This window comes from Fukomys damarensis, unplaced genomic scaffold (genome assembly GCF_012274545.1).
Source record: "Fukomys damarensis isolate Sample0158 unplaced genomic scaffold, DMR_v1.0_HiC HiC_scaffold_5, whole genome shotgun sequence".
Lineage (NCBI taxonomy): Eukaryota > Metazoa > Chordata > Mammalia > Rodentia > Bathyergidae > Fukomys > Fukomys damarensis.
Genome location: NW_022900917.1, coordinates 42,629,689 through 42,656,097, shown reverse-complemented (window position 1 = coordinate 42,656,097; position 26,409 = coordinate 42,629,689). Strand labels below are relative to the sequence as shown.

Here is a 26,409-nt window from a genome sequence, read left to right as displayed (position 1 = left end):
TTTAAATGGGGAGGGGAGGAGGGGGTGGAGGGAGGGCAGGGACAAGGGGAAAAATGAGAATCAAGACCTATTATGTAAAGGTACAGAATACCAATGATGAATGTAACTGTATTTGTATACCTAGATTGTACCAATATCCTCAATAAAAAAGAAAAAAGAAAAGAAAACTTGTTTCTTAATGACCGGTAGAGCCTTCCATTTGAATGTGAGGGGAAACATCTTGGTAAAAGTACCTGGTGGTACAGAGGAACCAAAGTAGAAAGAAAAGGCCAGGAGGCCAGATGGGTCAGAGACTTCAGCAGGAGATGGCAACGAAGAGCTCTGGAAGCACTGCACATTTTGGAGCTTTGGCAGGAACTGGATTTTGTTCTTCTACCAACAAAAAACAACTTTAAGGCTTGACACAGGTGGATAACATCATGTAATTTAGGGTTTTGAGATACCATATTTCTGTAAGAACGGGTTTCAAAGAGTAAAAAGAGAGACGTCAAGAAGAGTTAGAGAGGCTGTCTTTCCTCCAGGTTGGCTCCCTTGTCAAAGATGAGGTAGATGAGTATGTCTGGAGTTGTTTTTGTATCTTTCAATCTGTTCCACTGATCCTCAGGTCGGTTTCTCTGCCAGTACCATACTGTTTTTATCACAGTGGCCTTGTAGTATAGTTTCAAAGTGGGAATTATTATACTTGCTGCCATGTCTCTGTTGCCTAGGATGGCTTTTGCTATTCTAGGTGTCTTCTGGTTCCAAATGAAATTTTGCATTATTTTTTTCTGGTTCTGTGGAGTATAGTGTTGGAATTTCAATCGGCATTGCATTGAATCTGTATAGCAGTTTTGGTAGTATGGCCATTTTCACTATGTTGATTCTTCCTACCCAAGATAAGGGGACATCTTTCCTTTTCTTATATCCTCTTTGATCTCTTTTTTCAGAGTGCTATAGTTTTCAGTATAGAGGTCTTTTGATTCTTTCATTAAATCGGTTCCTAGATACTTCATTCTTTTGGATGCTATTGTGAAAGGAATTGTTTCCCTAATTTCTCTCTTAGTGATTCTGTTATTTGTGTGCAAGAAGGCTATTGATTTTTGAGTGTTGATCTTGTATTCAGCTACTCTGCTAAAAGTGTCAATTAAGGCTAGAAGTTTTTTGGTGGAGTTGTTTTGGTCTTCAATGTAGAGTATCATATCATCAGCAAATAAGGACAGTTTAACTTCTTCCTTTCCTATCTTTATTGTTTTAATTTCTTTCTCTCGTCTAATTGCTGTGGCTAATGTTTCCCAGAACTATATCAAAGAGAAGTGGTGATAGTGGGCATCCTTGTCTTGTTCCTGATTTTAACGTGAAGGTTTTCAGTTTTTGGCCACTTAATCAAATGTTGGTTTTTGATTTCTCATAGATTGCCTTTATTAAATTGAGATATAGAAAATCTATTCCAATTTTTGCATGGTCTTTACCATGAGTGGGTATTGAATTTTGTCAGTGCTTTTTCTGCATCTATTGAGAGGATCATATGGTTTTTGTCTTTGACTCTATTAATATAGTGTATTACATTTAATGGCTTACGTATGTTGAACCATCCTTGCATCCCTGGAATAACTCCAACTTGGTCAGGGTGTATGATCTTGAGGAAAGACAGTCTCTTTAATAAATGGTGTTGGAAAAACTGGATTTCAACCTGCCAAAGATTAAAATTAGACCCTTATCTTTCACCATGCACTAAACTAAAATCCAAGTGGATTAAAGATCTAAATAAAAAAAAGAGACACTAAACTTGCTGGAAAATAAGTTAGGCAGAACTCTTGAAGATATTGGCATGGGAAAAGACTTTATGAACAAATCCTCAGTAGCACGGGAACTGGCAGAAATAATCAACAACTGGGATCTCATCTTATTAAAAAGTTTCTGTACTGCAAAACAAACCATCAACAGAACTAAAAGACAACCTATAATGTGGGAAAAAACTTTTACCAGCTGCTCCTCAGAAAAAGGACTATTATCTAAAATATATAAAGAACTTAAAAAAAACAGCCCCCCCAAATATAAAGACCTTATTCAAAAATGGGCATATGAAATAAACAGACATTTCTCAGACAAAGAAGTAAAAGCAGCAAGTAAATATATGAAAAAATGTTCCCCATCACTGGTCATTCAAGACATGCAGATGAAAACAACACTGAGATTCCACCTCACCCAACAAAAAATGGTTGCTATCAAGAAATCAACCATTAACAAATGTTGGTGGGTTGTGGGGAGAAAGAAACCCTTCTCCGTTGTTGATGGGAGTGCAGACTGGTACAACCACTATGGAAATCCATGTGGGGATGCCTCAAAGAGCTGAGACTAGAGGTTCCATTTGACCCAGCCATCTCTCTGCTGGGTATCTTTCCAAAAGAATTAAAAGAATCATATCACAGTGATATATGCGCATATATGTTTATAGTGGCACAGTTTGTAATAGCTAAAACTTGGAAACAGACCAAATGCCCATCAATTGGAGACTGGATAAAGAAGATGTGGTTTTCTATAAAATGGAATACTACTCAGCCATAAAGAATGAGAAATTAGAGTCATTCATAGGAAAATGGATACATATTGAGGATATACTCCTAAGTGAAATAAATAAGTCACATATGTATAAATACCAAATAGTTTCTCTGGTGTGAAAAAGACTATAATGTTACATAAGATCCTGATGGTATAATTGACTGTGAAATTGGAAGAAAAGGGCTAAAGGTGTAGGGGAAGTGGGAAGGGCAGGGGAAAGGAAATAAGGCAAAAGAAAAAAAAACACCAGAAAATGAAAAAAAATGGAAATAAAGTGTTTGTAAATAGGGAGAGGAGGGGGAGTGAAGGGAGGGCAGGGACATGGGGAAAAAATGAGAACCAAGACCTCTCATGTAAAGGTACAAGATCCTAATGATTAATGTAACTGCACTGTATACCTAAAATGTACCAATAAACTCAATGAGAAGAAAAAAAAAAAGAGTTAGAAATAATTATGCTAGTCCGGGGGAGCAGTGGTGATAGCTTGAATGCTGTGACGATGAAGGAGACAGAAAATTAGAAGAATTTGGGGATATATATGTGGACTTAAAATAAATGAAAATTGATCTCCAAGTATATAATATGTAAAAATTAAATTTTTATTGTATTTATATCAAAGGGAGACTAATTAAATTTTTTTCTCAATTAAGAGTGTAGTTGCTGCCAGGTGTCATGGCACGCACCTGTAATCGCAGCACTCGGGAGGCTGAGGCAGGAGGATCACTGTGAGTTCAAGATCAGCCTGGGCTGCATAGTGAGTTCCAGGTCAGTCTCCACTACATAGTGAGACTGTCTCAAAAACACAAAGAAAAAAAAGTGTAGTTGCTCATAATTTTGTACATCTACAGTAGAAAATATTATGCTATACAGTATATGAATATTATTGGACAGTATTTTATGTTCTTGATATTGTAAGTGAAAATAAACCCATATTTACATAAAGGAGAAGAGGGATGCACATGGAAATTTAAGGAACTGTCCAGTTTGCTACAGCAGGCAGAGTGAGATGAGGGGAAAAGAGGGATCATTATTTTTTTCTTCAAGCACTTCTTGTAATGTTTGGCTTCAGTGTACATTGCTGTTTTAATTTTTTTAAAGTCCCATCACATGACCAAGAGTGATCTCAGGAGCGCTGCCATGTGTGTTCGTCCTCTTTCCACTACTAATGAGCTCAGTTTACCTATTTGCCATTAGCAAGAGTCCACGAATGTGCCTTGTTTGGATATTGAAGGAGAGAAAATTCTCCTTTTACTTCTCCTTGCTGCCTAGGTTGTGACAGGGTTTTGAAATAAAATGTAAAGGTTCTAAACAAATGCAAATTAGTTTTAATCTAATTTGAACACATTTGAAAAAGAGAGTCATTCTGCTTCCAGACAGATCTGTATAGGATGTATATGGGATCAGCTGGATTCCCAGTGTAAAACTGGACATGCGGCTATGTCATTTTCTTTCATATCTTGGTTTTTCTTCTTACTAACCTCCTTCATTTCATCCAACAAAAACACTGGAAGTAGCTTAAAGAAATATATATGGAAAAGCTAACCTATATTTAAAAACTGGACTCAAGATTGATTAAGCTGCTTCATGAAAGACAAAGATAGCAGAGGATGAAACAAGATGATTTATTTTTCATTCACATAGAAATTCCATCTGACAGGAACTTAGTGGGGCCGGGCTTGACAATTTTTTGGGAATCTTCTCCAATTTATACTTTTGCTCTTTTTTTTCTAGGATATTGGCCTCTTCTTCAGGGTCAAAGCTTGCTGACAAACATGTCAAAGTTATAAACCCCCAGCAGGAAGAGAAAGGAAAGACAGAGTGTAAAGAATTTCCTTTTGAGGGCATGATCCAAAACTTATCCATTTAGGGCCAGGGATTTAGCTCAGTGGTTCTGCCACCTGCTTTGCAAGTATAATGTGCCAAATTCCATCCCCAGTACCACAAACAAACAAACAAATAAGCGTTATCTGTATCACCCTGGTACACACTGCATTAGTTATTTAGCAACAGAGAGGCTTGGGGAAACGTTTTTCATAAGATGACATGAGTGTCTAGCTAAAACTCAGAAATTTTTATTAGTGAAAAGAAGAGAATGGATATTGAGGGAAATTATCAATGTCTACTGCATGCTGAAACTGTATTAGAATAGAGGTTATAGAGTCCCAGGTAAGGTGTCCTATGTAAACAGTTTCCAAGACTATTTAGTTGCTAAAATTGATCTTCATTTTCTGGTAGGCTGAATGCAAAGGAAAACAACCTGTTACATATTTATCAGTATCCCTGTGAAATATCCCTTTTTTTCTTAAAAGAAACATAGCTTTTCTTTGGCTGAGTTCTGAAAGAAATCTCATTCTAGATTTCATAGCAGTAATATCAAAAAAGTCATAGCTTACATAAGCATACCCTGTCATAAGAAGGGGTAAAACAAAAAGAATTTACTTTATGTGGCAGGTTTTTCAACAATGCTGTAGCATTGCTCAAAGCCTCAATTTTATAACAGCAAATTTGTTATAAGATGGGAAAGGAAGAATAGGGAAACATGTACTAATATGTACCTTTTATGAATAAAATAGGGGCTTGAATAAGAGTTACTCAACAAAGCCTGCCCTGTTACATGGTCTGTTTGACAAGGAAACTCAAAATGTATAAAGTGACGGAAAATATTGCCTACTTAACCTACTGGGAGTGCAGTCATGAAAGGCTGAACAAGCTCACACTTTACACCATCGTTTGTATGGCAGTGTTTCCCAGAGTTGTGTAACACACAACAGCTTTTGGTAGTCTACAGCAAGATACAAGGCATTGCATGGGCTATTTTAGTTGCCTATGTGGTATAAACTTACCAAAATGGTTATATGACATACACTTACTGCTTACCCATTTTATTAATAGATTTGACTGAAGTTCAGAGTAGCCAAGTAACCTGCCCAATGGTAATAGCAGTGGAATTTGAGTCTTGTTCCATTTTATTGTACCATGCTTGTTGTTTGTTTACCTGCGTTTGACATTATATAGCACAGCTTCTGTGTTACGCAGTATGATTCTGACTACCAGAGAAATAAAATTTTAGTAAAAGGAACATCATTGTGGATTGAATAGTCAGCATACAATAGCTCCTGTAAGTTGGTAATATTTGTCACAGTGAGAGGGAGGAAAGATGACATTCAAATAAAGAGAGATACCATCAGTTCAGGTGAAGATATGGAAATAAGATTGATCTTACTGGTAAAGAACTGGCATACCAACTGGACTAGAAAGAACGATTTGAGTTGGATGTAATTAAACGAGCAAAACTGATATTCTGAAGTTACATAACAATCAGGTGTGTTTGTAAAACAATCACCTTGGTAATAGTATAAAGTAATGATCCCCAACCCTTTTGGCCCCAGGCACTGGTTCTGCTGAAAACAGCTTTTCTGTGGATAAGAGTGTGATGGGTGGTTTGAGGATGATTCGAAGGAGGCATAATTTAGATGCCTGGCACCTGCAGTTCACAGTAGCATTTGTACTCCTGTGAGAACCTAATACCCTGTGCATGTGAGAGGAGGAGGGGCTCAAGCAGTGATGTGAGCAGCGGCGAGGAAATGTAAAAGCAGATGAAGCCTTGCTCCCTTGCTGCCCTTCACCTCCTGCTGGGGGGTCCAATTCCATGGTACAGGGCTGGGGACCACTAGCTTAAAGTACTGCAGGGGAAAAGTCAAGGTGGGGAAGTTTAGTAAATAGTCTTTGCTACCTGTAAAGGTGCATGTGGGTGATGACTTGGACTGACATAGAAACTTTGGAGATAGAAAAGATCAACCCAAGCTCTCTGTATACAGAGATCCGATAAGTTAATTACAGTGGATGAAAACAGTCATTTCTCGGTCCTTATCTCAAACATGATTAACAGTTAACTGCAGTATATGTAGAGGGGATTAGAAGCACATACTACGTGGCTTCTTCTCAAATGTGTTAGATTCTTAAAGTCATCATACAGCTGAATGTGAAATATGATCTACTGACTCATACTGAAAACTTTCACAGTAGAGAGGGACAGGCTGATGGGCAGTTATTTCAGAGGATAAAAACCACCACTAGTTTACAGAAAGCTCCTTCAGCAGTGGTGTTATTGAGTCTCCGCACAGTGGTGCTTGCTAACTCTTGTCAGAACCTCTTTGGAGAGAAGAATTTGCCTTGGGACACATAGCTGGTGAGCAGCAATTTAGGCATCAGTCTTACAAGTGCTGCCTTGCTTATTTTTATTTTTAATGCAGAAATAAAAGAGAATATGTAGTAAAGTAGGGTCGAAATGCTATAATAACTGTCCTTGTCATCATGTTATTTGGTCATAAGCAAACTTAAAATAATTGGGTATTTTAATTAGATGGAAAAGCAATATTAGCAAGAACATAATTCAGAGATCATCTCAATTTAAGTAAGATGTAAAAACCTAAGCTGATAACCCTGTAGGTTATATAAAGTTAGCCCCACTCATGTATCAGATGCATGTTAACAAACTGTACTGTTTGTGATTTTGTAAATTTCTACATATTTATTTTTAAGCTATTATTAATATATTTTTCTGCCCGATGAAAGCTTCAACTCTCCTTTTTTGTGCAAAAACATGTATCCATAGAAACTAAACTATTACAGAGGCTGGCTTGACTTTATTTTAACTCCAAAAGTTTTAAGTTTTAAACATAGAAACCAGTTGATTTATATAATTTCTCTATCTAGGCTGCTGTAATGATAAGAGATTTCCTGTCCAATTTTTGAGCCTCAGATGTTTTTTGGTTCATACATGAGACAGAGTTGAATCTTATTGAATTTGGACCTGAATAATTTCATGCAGGCCTGTATTGTCTGGAGAAGGTTGTGTTCAGATGAAAACTATTTCCTGTTTTGAGAAATATTTGCCTGGTAAACTGTTTTAAGAATCTCTTTTAGTACTAAAATTATTATTCTGTTTTGAATAACTCCATAATTTGCTTTATTTTTATAATTGGGAATACTAGATATACATTGCATTCCAGAGATAATTTCTGTTTATACAACAATATTATATGTAAGAATTAGAAGTATTATTTTGAACATTTCTTATTAATATATTTATTAATGTTCGGCATCAAGTTGTGTAATTGAGCTCGCTCTGTTTTCCTAACGTACGTATTCACTGCTATGAATTTCCCTCATAAGACTGTTTTCATTATGTCCCATAGATTCTGATATGTTCTGCTGTCATTGTCATTTAATTGTAGGAACTGTCTGATTTCTTCTTTAATTTCCTCTGTGGCCCGTTGCTTATTCAGAAGTATGTTGTTCAGTTTCCATGTGTTTATGAAATTCTTGCAGTTTCTTTTGCTATTGATCTCCAATTTCATCACTCTCTGGTCCGATAATATACAGGGGATAACTTCAATTTCTTTGTACTTACTTAAATATGTTACGTGAGCGAGTATGTGGTCTGTTTTGGAGAACGACCCATGTGCAGCTGAGAAAAATGTGCATTGTGATTTTGTGGGGTGGAACACTCTGTAAACATCTGCTAAGTTCATTTGTTCAAGTTCTATCTAATATTTCATTGTTTATCTTTTGTCTGGTAGAGCTCTCTTTGTGTCAGTGGGGTATTGAGGTCCCTACTATTGTATTTGTGCTTACATGACTTTTCATTTCCATTAGTATTTGTTTTATACAGCTGGGTGCACTAATGTTTGGTGCATATATAATGATGATTGTCATCTCTTCCCCTTGAATTGTTTGCTTTACAAGGATGTAGTGTCCTTCTTTGTCTCTCTTAATCAGTGTTGGTTTGAAATACACTTGATCTGCAAAAGGGATAGCTACTCCTGCTTTTTGGGGGGTGTTCCTGTCACATGGAGTGTTGTTTTCCATAATTAACCTTTTAGTCTGTGAGTTCCTTTTTTTAATTGTGTGTTTCATGTGCAGCATATTGTTGGATCTTGCTTCTTGATCCATTCTGCCAATCTATTTCTTTTGATTGACGAATTAAGACCACTAGCCTTGATTGTTATGACTGATATGTATTGACTCATCCTTGTCATGACCTTTTCTTTTTTTTTGGATTTTCCCTCTTTGTGTTTAATTTCTTGTCGAGCCTGAGAGATTCATTCTGCTGGGAGCCTGGGGTTGTGATTCTCATTGTCTTCTCCTAAGACATGGTTTAGCATTTTTTGGAGTGCTGGTTTGGTATTCATGAAGTTCCTAAGGTGCTCTTTGTCATGCACGTATCTCACTTCTCCATCAATTTTGAAAGATAGTTTTGCAGGGCTCAATGATTTATTAATAAGCTAGTAGTGCATTAAAAACTTGAAGTCTCATCGCCAATATTTGTTTATTCTTGTCAATGTGCAAGTATTCCTTTATACTATTTCTTTGCATTACTTATTAAAAATAGATACTTCCCCTGCCCACCACACTCTATCTAGTGTTCCATTTCTTTTATCTCTTTCCTGAAAAGAGTTCTTTGTATCTACTGTGTGTTCCTACTGTCTCAGTTACCATCTCCTCAACACACTGCAGTTGAGCCTTTGTCCTTGCTGTGTATCTGAAATAGCTATATTTTTCCAAAACCCATTCACAGTCCTCATTGTATTCTTTATCTTCATAGTACCTGGTGTAATTGATGCTGAACCTCTCTTTAACAATTCTCTGTAGCAGCACAAATGCCTGGGTCTTGCTCTTTCTTGTTGGTGGCTTGTTCATAGTATTTTATCCTAGTTTCCCCTGTTCTTCCTTGGGCAAAGGCCTGGGACTAAGGACTTCGTCTTCTGATTTTGGTCTTCATTCTCCCTTTCATGGTGATCTCCTGGCTCACTTTCCTCCATCTGAGCTTAATAGATGTTTGAAATAAATTCCTCATTCTAACCTCTGCAGTATGTCCTGCCTATTGTCTTGTCTACCTCAGGATTATAATCATTTTGCAACTTAATATGTTCTCCATCCTATTTCTCTTGTCATTCTTTTGTCTTTACCTGCAGACTGTGCACCCTTTCCTCCTTGCTTCTTGTCACTCATGGTCTAGGGCAATCCATTGTCATCTCTGTCCTATAACTTCTCCCTGCTCCGACCTGCGCCTACCCAGTTTGTTAAGGCTGCCAGATCCCACAGAATGTGTGCCTCCCTACAGCATGCACAGCTCCCTTGCTCTGTCCTTCTGCCTTCCCTTTTACATCTGCTCTGTGACCTTCTTTGAACACACCCACCCTGGGACTTTAGCACTGGCTCTTTTCTCCATCAGATACTTCTGTCTGGATATGCATGTTCCTTACACCTCCTCTTCCTTTGAGATTTTGCTAAAATGAAAACCCTTCAGTGAGGGCTTCCCTGACTACTCCAGTCACAACTGGCCATTCAGTATTCACCTCTCCCCTGAAGTTCCCAACCCTCTTACTCTATGTTGTTTCAATTATATTTATCATCTCCCATTATACGGTTGACTTATTGCATTTCCCCTCTTTTATTAAGTATAGTGGAAGATACTGATTTGCTTGACATTTTGTTTGTCACTCTGGTAGCTGCACCTCGCTCCCAGGTAACCAAGGAGTTCTTTGCTTTTGAGACTAAGGTTAATTTTAGCGATGCAACATCTACTTATAAAACCCAGACAGATGTAGTTCTTACCCTCATGATGTTTGCCATCTACCAGGTAGAAGACAAGAAATTATTTATAATAATAAAGAAAATTACAGTGTGCTGTAGTGTAGCATATGACTAGGAAAATGGAATCTGCCTTAGCACTCAGGGAAGGCCTCTTGATGATTTGCTAGGTTCTGAAGATGCACTGGAAAAAGTTTGGCAGTGAAGGATGGAGAAAATGATCATACAAAGGCACAGTGAGTAGATAGATAAGAGATGAGAGGAACTATGAGAAAGGTAGAAAGATCTTAGGGAAAAAGGGAAGAGAGTTTTATATAGATAAACTAGGTGAAGATGAAATTTTGGACAACTGTAGAAAGATTTGCATGGAAACCTGTGCAAGGTTTGAACCAATGGAGCAGCCACCCTTGGAAGTCATAAATCATTTCAGTATCACTCTATTGTTTGTGGCCTCACATCAGACTGGAAACTCGTCTTCCATTTGAATGTGACCCTCTGTGTCATTTGTGATTAGAGGGAGCATGGGAAGTACAGTCATCCTTTCATTCTGGTCAGCGCTACCATAACTTACTCCGGCCTGTATACAGAGCCACGCTTTGGATTGGCTTCCTATAATACTTGAAATATTACTTTCTCCTGCTACCCTTGACCTGATATCTATATTGTTTTGCTATCTCGCCTTATTTTAAAGATATTTTTCCTATCCTGGTACTCTTGGATGCTGTTTTCTTCATTACATTCTCTGAATTGCTAGGACCCTGTGCGCTATTCAGTTGTATTGATCTTGGAGGTTCAGTTCTTTGAACACCTCACTTATAGTCAGGGTTTCAAAGGAATCGTATGTGTTTTCCTCCTGTGTTGGTTTGCTTTACTATTGGAGTAGTTGGATCTGGTGGCACACGACTGTAATCCCAGAACTCTGGGAGGCTGAGGGCAGGAGGCAAATGTTTGAACTTAGAAAGACTCTGTCTGAAAATAAAAGATTAAAAAATGATTTGTGTGTGTATGGAGGGGTGGTGGTATAGCTTAGTGCAAGGCCCCTGGTTTCAATCTAGTACCATGGGGGAAAAAAAAAAGGTTTACATTTTGAAGTAACAACTTAATTCCTAAACACTAAGATTCACTTCACTTGTGTCAGTTGACATGATTTAATTTTCACTTGATTTTGTTACGGATGATTCAGGTGAAATATTTGCATTACTAGTATGTGTGCAAGTACTCTTTATTTCTCCTTAAATTTTCAGTTCTCTCGTGTGTTGAAGAATAGAGCCTGGCCCACCTTTAAACAGGCCAAATCTAAAATCTCTCCACTCCACAGCAGTGATTTCTGCCCTACCAACTGCCATATCAATGTGATGGAAGTTTCTTATCCTAAAACGTCAACTTCCCTGGGGAGTGCCTTTGGTGTTCAGTTGGATAATAGGAAACATAATTCTCATGATAAAGAAAATAAATCTTCTGAGCAAGGTATGTTAACTTTTGAAATGTTATCAAATCATGCAAAGTAATTTAGGCAGTTGCAGCTATTCCTGTACCTTAAAATTTGATAGACTGCTTGTTTGCAAGCAAGCCTACCTTTCATGAAGGATTCCTCACTCTATAATCACTTAGATGATGCATAAACATCTGCAGAATGAAAACGGAGTTGGGCATTTTCATTATGTTCCTTTTAGGACAGTTAATTTTTCTTTTGTTTTGTTTTTGCTTCCCTTGTATGTATGATAGACACAGCTCATTTGCTGCAAAGGCCAGTAATCTGAAATGATCCTGTAACTTAGAGAAAAATACCAAAGGATGCATAGTGCCATTCTTCACCACTGCAGAGGACAATGGATTGAACTAGTTGTAGCTTTTAATTACAATTCTCCACAAACTTTTATTCTGAATTAAATTAAGCACTGAATCGGCACTGTATTTTATATAACCTTGGACATCTAAAATGTATAGGACTGGGCAGCTGTGATACTGGTATCATAGCTATGGAATGTGATTTTAATGGAGTGTTAATTCTTCAGGGAAACTGAGCCCTATGGTGTACATTCAGCATACAATTACAACCATGGCGGCCCCCTCAGGTCTGTCCCTGGTACAGCAAGGTGGCCATGGTCTCCGGTATCTATTAAAAGAAGAAGATTTAGAGACTCAAGATATCTATCAGAAGCTGCTGGGCAAACTTCAGACTGCACTGAAAGAGGTGGAGATGTGTGTTTGTCAAATTGATGAGTGAGTATTTTGTATTATACTTTTACATTTAATAAAATAACTGCAGAAATGTTGACTTTTGAAAAATCCATTCATTCTCTCTAGTTTTAGGACATGTAGAATGTTTGTCCTGATCATTAGATCCTTTTTATTTTAGCACCTTAAAATCATGAAAATGGGGTGTAGATAGATGGAGATTTTAAGCAAACATTTAATATGAGGAAAGAGAATGATCAAATTCTTTTTCATAAAGGAGCACTAAGATTCACTGCAAAATACTACATTAAAATATGTTTAAAGGCGTACTGTGAATGGGATGTCATCTTTTTGTTATCTTTTGCAGTTCAGGGCACTGTTGTAGTGTACATGCACTCAGGAGACACTGTGAAAGATATAAAGCATAATAGATGCATACTTGTTAAATGATAAATAGAAAACAGTATACAGGGCCGGGAATTTAGCTCAGTGGTGCCGCCACCTGCCTTGCAAGCAAAAGGACCCAAGTTCGATCCCCAGTATCAAAAAAAAAAAAAAAAAAAAAAAAAAAAAAAAAAAAGAAAAGATATATATTCTTAACCAGTACTTTATTGTGTTTCTATTGAATTAATTATCCACTAAGCAATAGTCCAAATAGCGTGACCAATAATTTAGAAGTTTTAATCAAGATAAGATGGAGGCAGTTAATAAACACATTTCTAACCAAATCAACTATAATATTTATTTAAGAATTTGAAAGTTGGAGAATTACCTTATCTCTGTAGAATGATTTGTCATATCCTTGTGTATGATTATGGTTCTTTCATATCTTGTCGAAGTAGCTTGGTACCATCAAAAATCATGACTTTGGGACAGCTCTTTATCATTTACGGAAGTAGGTAAATGATAATAATGAAAGTTTTGTGGTGAAAACTATAGACATTAGTACATAAAAAAATCAGCATAGTGTCTGATATTATGCCTGCTTATCCATTCAAGAGATGGGTATTATTGAATACCTTCAAAAGTAGCAGATTCTGAAAACATAGTGTTATCCCATTTTTATTGTTTATTCTCCTTATGAAGTTGTTGATTTGCATTCATAGTAGATGGGGATTGTTTACCTCACACACATATATCATCCCATATTTTTATGAACAATTCAATTTAGATATGAAATATTTAGAACTGATTCCACAGTTTTATTTCAATGAGGCACTACACTAATGGAGTTATAATTGACATGCTGTCTTATTTTTGTATATCTTTGAAATTTAGAGATCAAAAATTATCATACTATGAATGAAATTTAAAAATATCGTATTTTATGTGTTTTATTAAGTTTTATAGGATAATTTAGAATTAAAATTCTGTTTTTCCTCTGTCTAATGATGAACTAGCTTTTAAATTTTTCATATCAGTATATGTTTTCAGTACATAATGATTACATTCTATGTGGGGAATTGGTTTTTAAGGTTTTGTTTGTTTGTTTTTTGAAACAGGGTCTTGCTATGTCGCTCAGGCTGGCTTCAAACACATGGTGATCCTCCTGCCTCAGCCTCCTGAGTGCTGGGATTACAGGAGTTCACCACTACGCCCAGCTCAGGGTGTTGGTTTTTAAAAGTTACTTATCACATTTTATACATTAAGATAAGACTTCCGCATTACAGAAGAATTAAACAGTCTGAAGTTGCTGAAAGAACCTGAAGTTATGTTTAAGCAGTTACGTGGTAGTTTGAATTATCTTGGAACCTTTGTGACAGAAGTTTATATTTTAGGGCTTTTGTTTTGCTTTATTTAATAAATGGGAAGGTTTTTTGGGGAGTACCAGGGATTGAACTCAGGACCTTGAGCTTGTCAGACAAGTGGCGACACCACTGAGCTAAATCCCTGGCCTGGGAAAGGTTTTTCTTTTGTGTTTTGTTTTGTGTTATCTGCAGTTTTGGGGATGGAACCCAGGCCCTTGCACTTGCTAGGCAAGTACTCTACTACTGAGACATATCTCCAGCCCAATGCATACTATTCTATCACATGATATATTCTAATTTAGAAACCAGTTCTTTTCCCCTTGAGGTAGATAGGAAGTATAGAGAAGAATCTTCAGTAGTAAGCCAATAAATAGCACTGAATCGTAGATGTCAGCTCTCAAAAGGATTTTAGGAGAACATCTGGGCCAATCTCGTACTTCTGGTCAGGCCAAGTTATTATTCTCACTGTTCAATCCTTTGTCGGTGCAGAATTGTTGATGTGCCCACGCTCATACTGCTTCAGAGACGAGCCTGTGGTGCAGTGTTAGCGAACCCATGGCACAAACGACTCAGCAGGCGATTTGTATTACTGAAAGCTGTAAGAGCTTTGCCATCACAGCTCTAGTGCATTGATTGTCCAACCTTGCTTGGTCGTTATCCAAACTTGGTCTTTGTTAATTTATTGACTTTCCCCCTTTTTTTTTTTAAGGTTTGAGTAAAAAACTTGAAGGGAAAAATTTGAGCTAAGTAAGTCCATTGATTAGATTCAAAATGTTTATATTTAAAGGACTAATCAGATAAAGGATTAGGTATTTTGTTATCTAAAACTCCTTAAATATGATTGTTTTTCACATTAATATTTCCCCATCCTTTTACTCTAAAAACCTTTTCACAGCTCTGCATATTTGTTAGAAAAGTGACATGAAATGAGTAAATAGTCGAAAAACTAACTTGTTATTTTTCTGCATACACCATATAATTTAATTCTAAATATAAACATATTCCACATAATTCATTCTACAGTATAGTTGTAAAACATTACAGTTGTGCAAGTGCCTAGATTTGCCATTCCCCTTAGTATTCGGAGACGCTGCAGTGCAGTCAAGCTTAACAAATTATCTAAAAAGCTAGTTACCAGTTTTCTCACCATGCAGTGATTATTCTCGGTCAGAGTGGGAATGCAGACCTCAGATGCACTGCCAAGTTTTAAAAGAAATTGCTTCATAAGATCTCATTGCTAGCCTTTCTAGCAGTCTTTCATTCCTGTGAAGGGCCTAGTGTGGAACGTGTCTTATCACGAAGTCTGGAGACTTGGAAACTCTTCTAGAAATGAAACTGCCTTTAACACAGAGGCATTTTGCTAAATCCACCTACTTAACTTCAGATTCAAAGATAGAGGGGAATTTACTGTCCAGTAGCATGAGATAAATTGATGCTATGAATATAGCCAAGGCTTTATGATTTCTGTTTCACTTTGAGAAGCTAAATACATTTGTCCTTGTATGTGTTATTTTCTGGTTAACTATACTTAGATACTAGAAATATATGAAAGGAAAAATAATTCATATATAGTCCAAAACCTTCGATGAGACTTTAAATAGAGGATGCGCCTATTCTCCCACGAAGGAATCAGAGGGTAATGAGGGCTAGTGAAGATAGGAAATTTGGAGACAGATTTCATTTTGCAGTGCTGGATGCCCCAGGACTGAGTAATGGACAAACTGCATCAGAGGACAGTTAGTGACTTGGGGGTTACAGATAGGAATGAATGGTGGTGTTGGTGGTAGAATTAGCTTTGAAGTTTCCTCAAGCATGCTGCTGATAAATATACAAATAGAGGGCACAACTTCAGAAAAACCAGCATCTGTTAAAGGTGTTTCTGTGCCGGGCAGCATTACACTACTATATGCATTGACTTACTTCATTCTTGAAGTTTCTCATTTTGCATTAGGAAACACTGAGTTGTATAATAAATACTTCAAATTTAAAATTGTCTCCAATACCGAATTACATTTTCTGTGTACTCAGACTGCGCTGTAAAATCCCAGGAGGCTCAAATCCCTTATATACAATAATGTAGCATTTGCACATAGGCTATGAACATTCATCTTTATGCTGTATACATTCTCCTATATATCATCTCTAGATTACTTATAATACCTAATATAAGTGCAATATAAATAGTGATTTTATTGTATTCTTTGGGGAATAATGAAAATTTAAAGTGGACATATTTGGTACAGGTGTAGTTCGTTTTTCTCAGTATCTAATCCACAGTTGAATCCTGGAATGTGGAGCCCATAGATCTGGAGGGCTGACTGCAATATCAAATGTATTATTATAGTCTACAAGTTCCTACGTGATCGGCCCTTGCAAGTCATGCAGCCATGCCTGTGAGCGCCTCCCAATCATGGCTCTAATGTAACGACCACTCTTCCCTCCAGAATATGTAAGGTATATGCAGGGAGGGGAAGTGCTGCTTAATTCCCAAAGTTATATGTATACAACCATGTGTCGCACTCATCCCACAAGTGAAATGGGGATTGGGACTAAATAAATTAATACCTGCTAAGTACTTAGCATAGTGACCCGCAGAAGCACTCAATAAATGTTAGGCGTGATGAGGATGATGACATCTTAAATCACAAGTAGATGCAATATTCTATGCGCAGAAATCTTAATTAATGCCATTTAGAGGAAATAGGTATGGAACAGCATGCTGCTCAGGATTTTAATCCAAAGATTAGTAGGTGGCTTAACACTGAATATGAGAAGAAGCAATGGAGAACATTTTTGCATGCAGAAGTAAAATATTACAAACTGAGGCTTTATTGTTGTACAAACAGTGTGTGCTTACACGTATTCCCACAGGGTCGGTGTAAGCATGACTGCAGCTGTTTAAAGGAAAAAGGAAACTTGTGAATACAATTTTTATAACTTTGAAAACACTATTTATGCTTATCCCCATGACTTCTAATTTAAAATACACATAAGCACAGAGGACTCCTTGCAAAATGAGAACTCTTGCATATCTTCCCTCTTTGGTTTTCGGAGTCCGTCTGTCTGTGCAGTATGGAACTTGGGTAATTGGATTTAGCTTATTATTTTAATCTTTTGGGTGGAAGAAATGAATAAATATCAGTCTGTCTTACAAGACATACAAGTATCTTTCCAAATAGAAAAACTGTGTTTAAAATAATTCACAGCTTTCAGTTACTGAAAATGTTACAGAGCCTTGAGCAATGTAACATAGCTTCTCCAGTTTTATAGTTTTTAGTCTCTAAAAACTAGAAAATAGCAAAATATTACTCAAATATCACCTCACAATGAGATCTTCCCTGCAGATAGTATATAAAATTGCAGTTTTTGTGATTTTTGCTTCGTTCTGCTCTACAGGAGATTGAACCCGGGGTACCACTGAGCCCCATTCCCAGGCCCAGTGCCATGCTTTTTGTTCATTTTTCTCTTTAACACTTGCTACCACCTGATTTACTACAGTCGTGCCTCGGTTCATGAACTTAATTCTTTCTGTGTTCTAGTTGCAGAATTCATTCTAGGATTCTGATTGCAACCAAGTTGCAGGCATTCTTGTAGAACAAATTTGGGGACCAGAATCGTGGAAGGAATTAAATTCCTGAACCAAGGTGCTACTGTATAAAGTTTACTTCTGTTATCTTCTTCCAGAGTAATGTTCCAAGGTAGTGGGGAATTTTGTGCATTTTGTAAACTGTTATTTCAAAGCATTAAGAACAAATGAACAATAAATATGTTTAATTAAGTCACTTAATGAGAATTCGATGCACAATACGGGGTTTAACATTGTGGAGTATGTGTGAGATGTATAAAGTGTTTTGATACCCCTGTAATAACCAAAGGAGCATACTACTGCAATGGGAAAAAATGAGTGTCAAGATTTGTGCTATTGGTTGGAACTGAATGGCATAGGTCTTTAGTAAATGAGATTATTGTTGGCTTTAAAAGATACGTAAGCTCTTGGTTTAGATATGGTTCAATTAATCTTGCAAGTTTTACAGCATGCTACATGGTAACAAAGACTAACCCTAACTGTGCCTTGTTTTGAGTTAGACAGTTCTAATAGAAGTTCTAACAGTTGAATATTCAGTCTCTAGAGTGACAGAATCAGTCCCTCCTTGTAGTCATCATGTTTGTCAGGTTTTACCCAAATGCAGTCTGAATGTGGCATTTTTGCCTGAGTGCAGTGGAAGAGTGCTTCCTTTGGACAGGTATGTGTCATTTTGTTCTAGCCAGGTTAACAGGGAGATCAGAGGAGCTCTTGCCTCCCCCTATCCTCACACTGAATGTGACTCTGCCTAACACCTTACAGTCAGTAAGGCCAAGATTTCTGCTTGTGTGAGTAGCGATAAAGGATTGATGGTATGACACACTTTCTATCAAATAGAGAGCTCCTGGAAAAAACCCAAGGTTTGGGTCAGTGGATAGTTGGGTGTTTCATATTTGATGGTAGGCCAGTCGAGATACTAAAGGCTATCTAGTGTTGGCATCTAATATTCAATTAGTACTTTAAAACTTATCACTTATTTTTATATGATGGCAGTGGTGGTGTGGTGAGAGGACAGAGGTAACATTCTCACAGCTGTCCAGGGGGCTTGATATTCTTATTCTTATTGTATAAGTGTCAAAGAGAGCTACCATAGTATTATCCTGATAACAAAGCAACTACGTGCTAGAACCAGGGTTTGAACATAGTTTTCTGGTCTAAATTGGTCTACTTCCAGTTATTCTAAGTAGAAAAAGTGACCTTTGTATGGTCCACTTTTTGTACTCGAGAATTTGATGTGAAACGTGGAAGGTCTCTGGAAGTATTGTAAGCCTATCATATTAAACCAAAGAGGTAGATGTCTGTAGCAGGCTGTTGGAAAATATGTACTTACTATTTTTTTTAATATCACATTGCAGCCTTTTGTCTTCCATAACAAATTCCCCTAAATTGGATCATAAGACATCAGAGTGTATAACACCAATAGACAGTGACAATGAGAAGGGGGAAAGAAATAGCAAACGAGTGTGTTTTAATGTAGCAGGAGATGAGCAGGAAGATTCGGGTCATGACACCATCAGCAACAGAGACTCTTACAGGTAATGCATTAATTTTCTCAACCTCATTTTGTCAACAAAGTCAAATGTGATTCTGTATTTTCCATAGAGGTCTTATGAACTTTTTTCCGTTGTTGGTTTTGTTTAGTTTTCTTTCAAAATGATTATCTGTTATTACCAACATCAGAGAAAGCATGGTGGGACAACATAATCTTTCAAATTCTTCCCTTTTATAATGTGAGAAACTTGGAAAAAGTATTTTTTTTTCCTCTAGTTCTGTAGACCTAACTTGGGAAACTTGTCCTATAAATAGATCTGTGATATTTATAGCAAAGAAGAAAATGATGCCTATATTAACATTATTTTACCAACACCACTTTCATGTCATTGGTTCATTGAATTCTTTTTCCCCTGCATCCTCATTTCTTTTTGTAGTACATGTTTGAAGCTAACTGGACTAATTTCATTTGCCTGCTTCCCTGAACATATTTGTGTTTGTTTTTTCTCTTGCCTGTCTTCTGTATTCGTTTCCTATGGCTGCTATAACAGTATCACAAACTGGGTGGTACAAACAACAGAAATTTATTATCATAATTCTGGAAGCCAGAAATCTGAACCAATGTGTAGACATTGTTGGTTACTTCTGAGGGCTGTATGTGTTCCGGGCCTCTCTCTGTTCTTCTTCATGTTACTTGTGTTCAAATTTTCCTTCCTTATAAGAACAGTGGTCATACTGGATAAAGATCCCATCCCGGTGATGTCATTTTAACTCTAAGACTTCTGCAACGACCCTGTCGCCAACCAAGGACATATTTTTGACATATTGAGAAGGTTAGACCTCAACATACGAATGGGGTGGAGAGGTACAGTTCAACACTTGGCACCTTCACTCCAAACTGTTTTCATCTTTCAACCAGTCTCTCAAATAAGCTCTCCTCCACTGAACTCCTTCATTAAAAGTGCTTTACCTCTCTTTGATTCCTTGCATCATTGAAAGCTCATTGAGGAGTGTTCTGATCAGCCACAGACATTGTGTGTGCCGGTTCAGTGTCTTCTGTTTCATTTGTATTAATCAAAGGCAAAACTACCTCATTCACTCTTGTTTGCTGTAGTGTTTTACAATGAGATGATATTATGTAAATATTAACTAAATTAATGTTTCAAACTAACAGCTAGCATTAAAAGTATTACATTTATTTTACTTTAGTGTTAGAAATTGAACCCAGGGTCTTGTGTACATTTTAAGCATACATTCTACCACTGAATATATTTTTAGCAGACATATGGGGGAGCAGGATGATTTCAAATAATCTTCACTATAAACCCCTGTGTGTTTTGATAGTAATTTGATTGTACATACAAAGAAGGGAAGGCCCATCGAAGCTGTGTAGTTTACCCAGGTGGTCTGGCTTCACAGTTTGTATCTTAGTCACTCTGGTATTTCAATTTCTGTTTCCAAGAAAAAATTTAATAAATGCATAAAAATTTAATTATTCCTAGAGATTTTAAAATGTATCACACAGATTAATTACCTTTACCATTTCATTTACTTTTATCTTCTAAAGACAGCAACACGCTCTTTAATAGAAATCTGTGGTTTTTCTCCAGTGGGAAATTATATGTCTAAAAACACTTTCTATCTCATGTTCTACTTATCAGATAATTATAGTTACCTTCACAGTCTCTCACTAGACTAAGATAAAATTTTTAAATGTAAATTTAAATGTAAGTTTATAATTAAGTCCTTCTTAGTTATTCTGAGAGGTAAAACTAATTTATTTTCTGTGTCATTTCTAAAATCTGTATTATGTCCCGATTCATAAACAAGTATTTTACACATCTGCCCTTGGACACTCATCAGTATTGAGCTCTTCCCTGTGCAGAGGCCTCAGGTGAAGTAGACAAGGTACCTCCCTATGGGAGCCCAGAATGTAACCAATGAGTTATGATTTAAGCTACCAGAAAGAGTTGGAAGGTAGAAATAGAAACATTGTCTGTATTACAAAACTATCTAATTATTACTGTGAAACAAAATATGAAAATTCTTATGTTTGGTCTGACTCCTAGTTTTATAATCACACTTTTTAGAAGAAATCACTTAGGAATAAAGTGAGTATGTAAAAAAATTGAAATGATGGAGTTTAAAATAATATTTTCAACTGACATAATTGAGTTGGGCAAGTCAGTATGCCTCAAAGTTTTCTATAAAACTTGTATATATAAAATGGGGACATAAGTGTATGTAATAGCAGGGAGACTTGGGCAAACTCTTTCCTCCAGTAACATAGAATGCATTCTTTTCAGCGACTGCAACAGCAACAGGAACTCCACCGCCTCCTTCACGAGTGCCTGCAGCAGCCGGTGCAGTTCGTATTTTCACAGTGACGAGATGGACTCAGGTGCGTTCGTTGGCAGCATGTGCGCTCTTTGATGTTACTCTTGTCTGAGATGCCATTAGAGGATTATTTCTCTGATCTCTATGTGTTCTTACCTTTTATCATTTTTGGTGGCCGCACATACTGCATTTCAGTTTCATGTGCTTGAGAAGGTCCATTTTCCAATAGCAATTATAAAGAGAATGAATTAGAAAGAAAGGAAAATAATTTTTTATCTTATGTGTTTTATGATCTTTCCGTGATACTGTGAAGAATTATAGAAATTTATAGAATTTATAAGGAAATAAATTTTGCTAAACACATTCAGCATTGTGAAGTTTTGAACTATAGATTTTTTTAATGACAAGTACAGTGAAGCAAGCTTTATACATAGGAAAAGGGAGAGGCATCAGGAGAAAACACTGATGATCTAAATAGCTTATGCGCATCTTATGTTTGTGAGTGGAGAGCAAATATTTTTCACCCAATAAAAGCAAATGTTATGCATTGCGTATTCAATATGTTTTAATTGTTCAGCCAATAGGGAAACCAACTATTTGAAGAATCATTAGCATGGGCTAGTGCATGCTCTGTGTAACACTCTGCTTTCAGGCATCTTAAGCACCAATTTTCTGCAATTCCTACTGAGCAAAAGAATTCCTATGGAATAAGAGCTTATGTTTAATTATTTTATGTAACGATAGCATGAAATGAATGAGTTTTTTGTTGTTTGTTTTACATCTAGGTGATGAACTTCCCCTAAGTGTTCGCATTTCTCATGAGAAACAGGACAAGATACATAGTTGCCTTGAGCATCTTTTCAGCCAGGTATGATTGGGGATGGTGTGAGTCTTTTTTTATTTTTTTTTTCACAAAATAACAACAACACTGAGATTCCACCTCACCCCAGAAATAATGGCTGCTATCAAGAAATTAATGAATAACAAATGCTGGCGGGGTTGTGGAGAGAAAGGAACCCTTTTCCACTGTTGGTGGGAGTGCAGACTGGTGCAACGACTGTAGAAATCAAAATGGAGATACTAGGATTAGAGGTCTTATTTGACCCAGCTATCCTTCTGCTGTATATCTTTCCAAAAGAATTGTACCATAGTGATATATGTACACCCGTGCTTATAGAATCTCAGTTTGTAATAGCTAAAACCTGGAAACAGCCCAATTGCCCATCATTCGGAGACTGGGTAGAGATGATGCAGTTTTTCTATAAAATGGAGTACTACTCAACCATAGAGAATGAGAAACTAGAGACATTTATAGCTAAATGGATGCATATTGAGGCCATACTCTTAAGTGAAATAAATAGGACACACTTGAGTAACAAAATGGTTTCTCTAGTGTGAAAAACTAAAAGTATAAATAAGGTTCAAGTTGTATAATTGACAATGTGAAATAGGAAGAAAAGGGCTAATGGAGTAGGGGAAGTGGGAGAGGTAGGGGGAAAGAAAGAAGGGAAAAGAGAGAAAATATAAGAAAAGAAAAAAAAAAATGGAAACAAGTCTTTGAAAATAGGGAAGGGTTGGAAGGGGTGAAGGGAGGGCAAGGATATGGGGAAAAATAAGAACCAAGATACATCAATCATGTAAAGGTATAATATCCCAATGATAACTATAACTGTACTGTATACCTAAAAAGTACCAATAAACTTAATGAAAATAAAAAGTTGAAGATTGCCTTCATGTTCATGTTGGTGATTGCATATTTTTAAAATAAAGTTTGTGTGTAGAAATGTTTAACCACTTTGAAAAGGACTCTTGCAAGTTTTAGCTTTTTTGAAATAGCTCGTGGTCTTTTATTTTCTTTCATCAAGTAAATTGATATTTTGCATTAATATATGGTACCATAATAAGGAATGTCATTGCAAGTGTTATCAGGTAGGCAGGCAAGTTTCTTTCCATGGTTTATTTAAATATAGATTTCATAAGCATCATAGAGTTTCAAAAATAATTGTTTCTTTAAGAAAAGGTATTTGATGAGATTTACTTTTAGGAATATATATTATATACTATGAGAAGTGTGTAATTCTCAGAAATCTGCTGTTAATAGGTGGATTCAATTATCAATCTCCTAAAAGGCCAGGCTGTTGTAAGAGCCTTTGAGCAAACCAAGCATCTCACACCAGGTCGAGGATTACAAGGTAAGGTTTAAAACTAACTATTAAAGAAATCAGGAAACAAAAGGTAATAGATAATATAGTCATGAAGCAAAATTATCGCATAGGAAACAATTCTGATAATTCGTATTTCATAATTCACGAAATACTACATGTATATTGATAATTTTTAATACAATTTTAAAAAATTAGTAGCTGCTCAAAATGCTGAGGCAGGAGTACCACAAATTTGAAGCCAGTCTGTGCAACTTAGTGTGAGATCCTACCTCAAAATACAGTTAAAAAGAAAAAAAAAAATTGAGAATGTAGCTCAGTGGTAGAGAGCCTGCCTAGCACCTGTGAAGTCCTATATTTAGTCTTTAGCACAACACCAAAAAATGTATAATTTTTATTATAGATCACTGTAAGCCTTTCACTTTTCTTTGAGAGATTAAAACTTTTAGTGAGTGCGTGTACCGGGCCAAACAAGTGTGTTAATTAAAGTTCATAAGTGTTAAATTGGTTTTACTAATACCAAGCATAATGTCTACTTGGTTATATCCCAGTGATGAGGAAAGAAACTACAAAATATGAGATTGTGAACAGAACAGCAAAACAGAACAGGAAACATAGCTAACACTTTCTAACATCTAGTTTAGGATATTAGAGTGCTCATATAAATTTGCATCTTTGTTAAAACATTTTTAAGAAAATAGTGTTAAGATTTCACTTTTGAAATTTAAGAAATTTTTTGGTATGGTTTACCTAAAGAAATTTCTATCGTGATACTATTTTAGTGTGACAGAAATAAAAGAAAGAAAATTCTGAAGCCCAGGGGCTTAGCTGGGAATTGGTTGAGACCAAAGAAAGATTTTTCTGTATTTATTTAGAATTTCAGCAAGAAATGGAACCAAAGCTGAGTTGTCCAAAAAGGTTAAGACTTCACATCAAGCAAGATCCTTGGAATCTTCCCTGCAGTGTCCGGGCTCTTGCTCAGAACATCAGAAAATTTGTTGAAGGTCAGTGTGAACAGCAAAGAACATTGTATGATAACAGCAATAATCATTTTAAAACCTATTAAAACAAAAGGTGGGTAATGCCTCATTACTTTTTGCAGTGTTTCATTTTTTAAGAAGATAAAAGGAACGGAATAGGTGAGGGAGGAGGAGAGAAAGAAGTAAAATTGCAGAACCTTGAGTTCCAAATATCAGAATATTTTAGACAATATCATAGAGAATATTCTCAGTGAACAGGAGAAAGCTCATACTCAGAGAAACAAATCAAATATAGAGGGCCTTTAATATTTATATGATATAGAAAAATTTCAAAAGATTCACAAGAGACATGAAGCCCAATGTTACGGAAAATCTAAAAACTCAATTTTTAATCTGTATGAGAATGAAAATAATTACACAGTTTTCATCATTAGCTTTTAAGTTTCTTTTTCAGAAGTGTTTTTACATCATGAAATTTTTTCATCATGACATTGTTTACGTGACATCCCATAATTGGCACAGCCTGTAAATTGAAGGGGTAAAACATGGGGACAACTCCACTAGGTTTGATCACATGATATTTGGGGTCAGAACTATTCATAGAAAATTTTGAGAGCATTCTCTGATTGTAGTAGAAAATATGAAATTAGAAACTCATCTAATTTAAAAATTGTCTAATTTAGCAGTTCACTTCCCAGTGATCAGGCTAGTGATTGGCAATGTCTGAAGAAATTTTTGGTTGTCACAGTTATGAATGTGCCATTGGTTCCTATGGCCAGGGATACTAATATCCATCTGTAATGTATACAACAGTCCTTCACAACAAAGAATTATTTGGCTCAAAGTGCTGATATTACTAAGGTTGAGAAATATGAATGATAAATATGCTTTTGTTTACATTTTTATTCCTCAATCATTTGTATATTAGTTGGAGATTAGCATAATTCTAGTAACTACATTTTTAGGGCAGATTTGAGAGCTATATACTATACTGACAAAACACAGTTCCTTATATCTGATGGAGTCAAGCAAGTCACTTAACTCCTTTATCCTCAGCTTCCTCATTTATTAAATGATAGGGATGATTCATATATTCTGTGATTATTAAGTATTAAGTACATAAAAAAATCCCTCAAATATAATGACCTGGATAATGTTTCAGATTGACAGAGAAAAAGATTGTAGAAGTGTAGAATACTTCCCATTTAGTGACAATTCTGCATTAACCTTCCCCCAAATAACAAATACAAAAAACTGCTAAGTGTAATTTTAAAAGACAGGTTAATTCAGGGGATTGATGCATATGCCTTTCAAAGTAAACGGTAACTATTCTTGAATAAATGCCAGTAACAGAGTGCTCCTAGAGGTTGTAAACCTTACAGTTATTCTTACTGTCATAGAATTTTTCTTGTTAATGATGAAATAAATTAATTTGTTTTTAGAGTGAAAATGGTATCAGTTTGGAATGGGCAAAGCCTTAAACCTTTCTTAATGTATGTGAAGAACTTTAAGATATAAACTTCCAATGTAGGATGGAAGACTTAATATTTTAATAAGCATTTATTTTGAGGACCTTATATTTTCAACTCAGGTCCTGCTTTTATACTCTTTGTACCTCAATTTGAAATTGGCAGCTGTCGACGATAACTATACATCCACATTGGCTGGCTGATATGGGTGGTGAATATTAGTACCTCTCTTGCTCAGAGGAGCCCAGTAGTTGGTTGAGTATGGTTGAGTGTGTGGAGAATATTATCTGTCATCAGTGGAGAAATTTTTGCTTGAGTAACCAATGA

The 26,409-nt window shown here is 36.2% G+C and overlaps 1 protein-coding gene across 1 annotated transcript in view; it reads left to right on the top strand.

Moving 5' to 3' along the window:
- The window catches only part of Prex2 (phosphatidylinositol-3,4,5-trisphosphate dependent Rac exchange factor 2), a 151,801-nt gene that overhangs the window by 36,673 nt on the left and 88,719 nt on the right, over positions 1-26,409 (top strand). Inside the window, exons 14-20 of the mRNA XM_033760611.1 lie at positions 11,379-11,601; positions 12,150-12,357; positions 18,999-19,178; positions 21,441-21,535; positions 22,257-22,339; positions 23,573-23,663; positions 24,509-24,637. Coding sequence (XP_033616502.1) covers positions 11,379-11,601; positions 12,150-12,357; positions 18,999-19,178; positions 21,441-21,535; positions 22,257-22,339; positions 23,573-23,663; positions 24,509-24,637 — 1,009 coding nt within the window. The remainder of the gene's footprint in view (positions 1-11,378; positions 11,602-12,149; positions 12,358-18,998; positions 19,179-21,440; positions 21,536-22,256; positions 22,340-23,572; positions 23,664-24,508; positions 24,638-26,409) is intronic.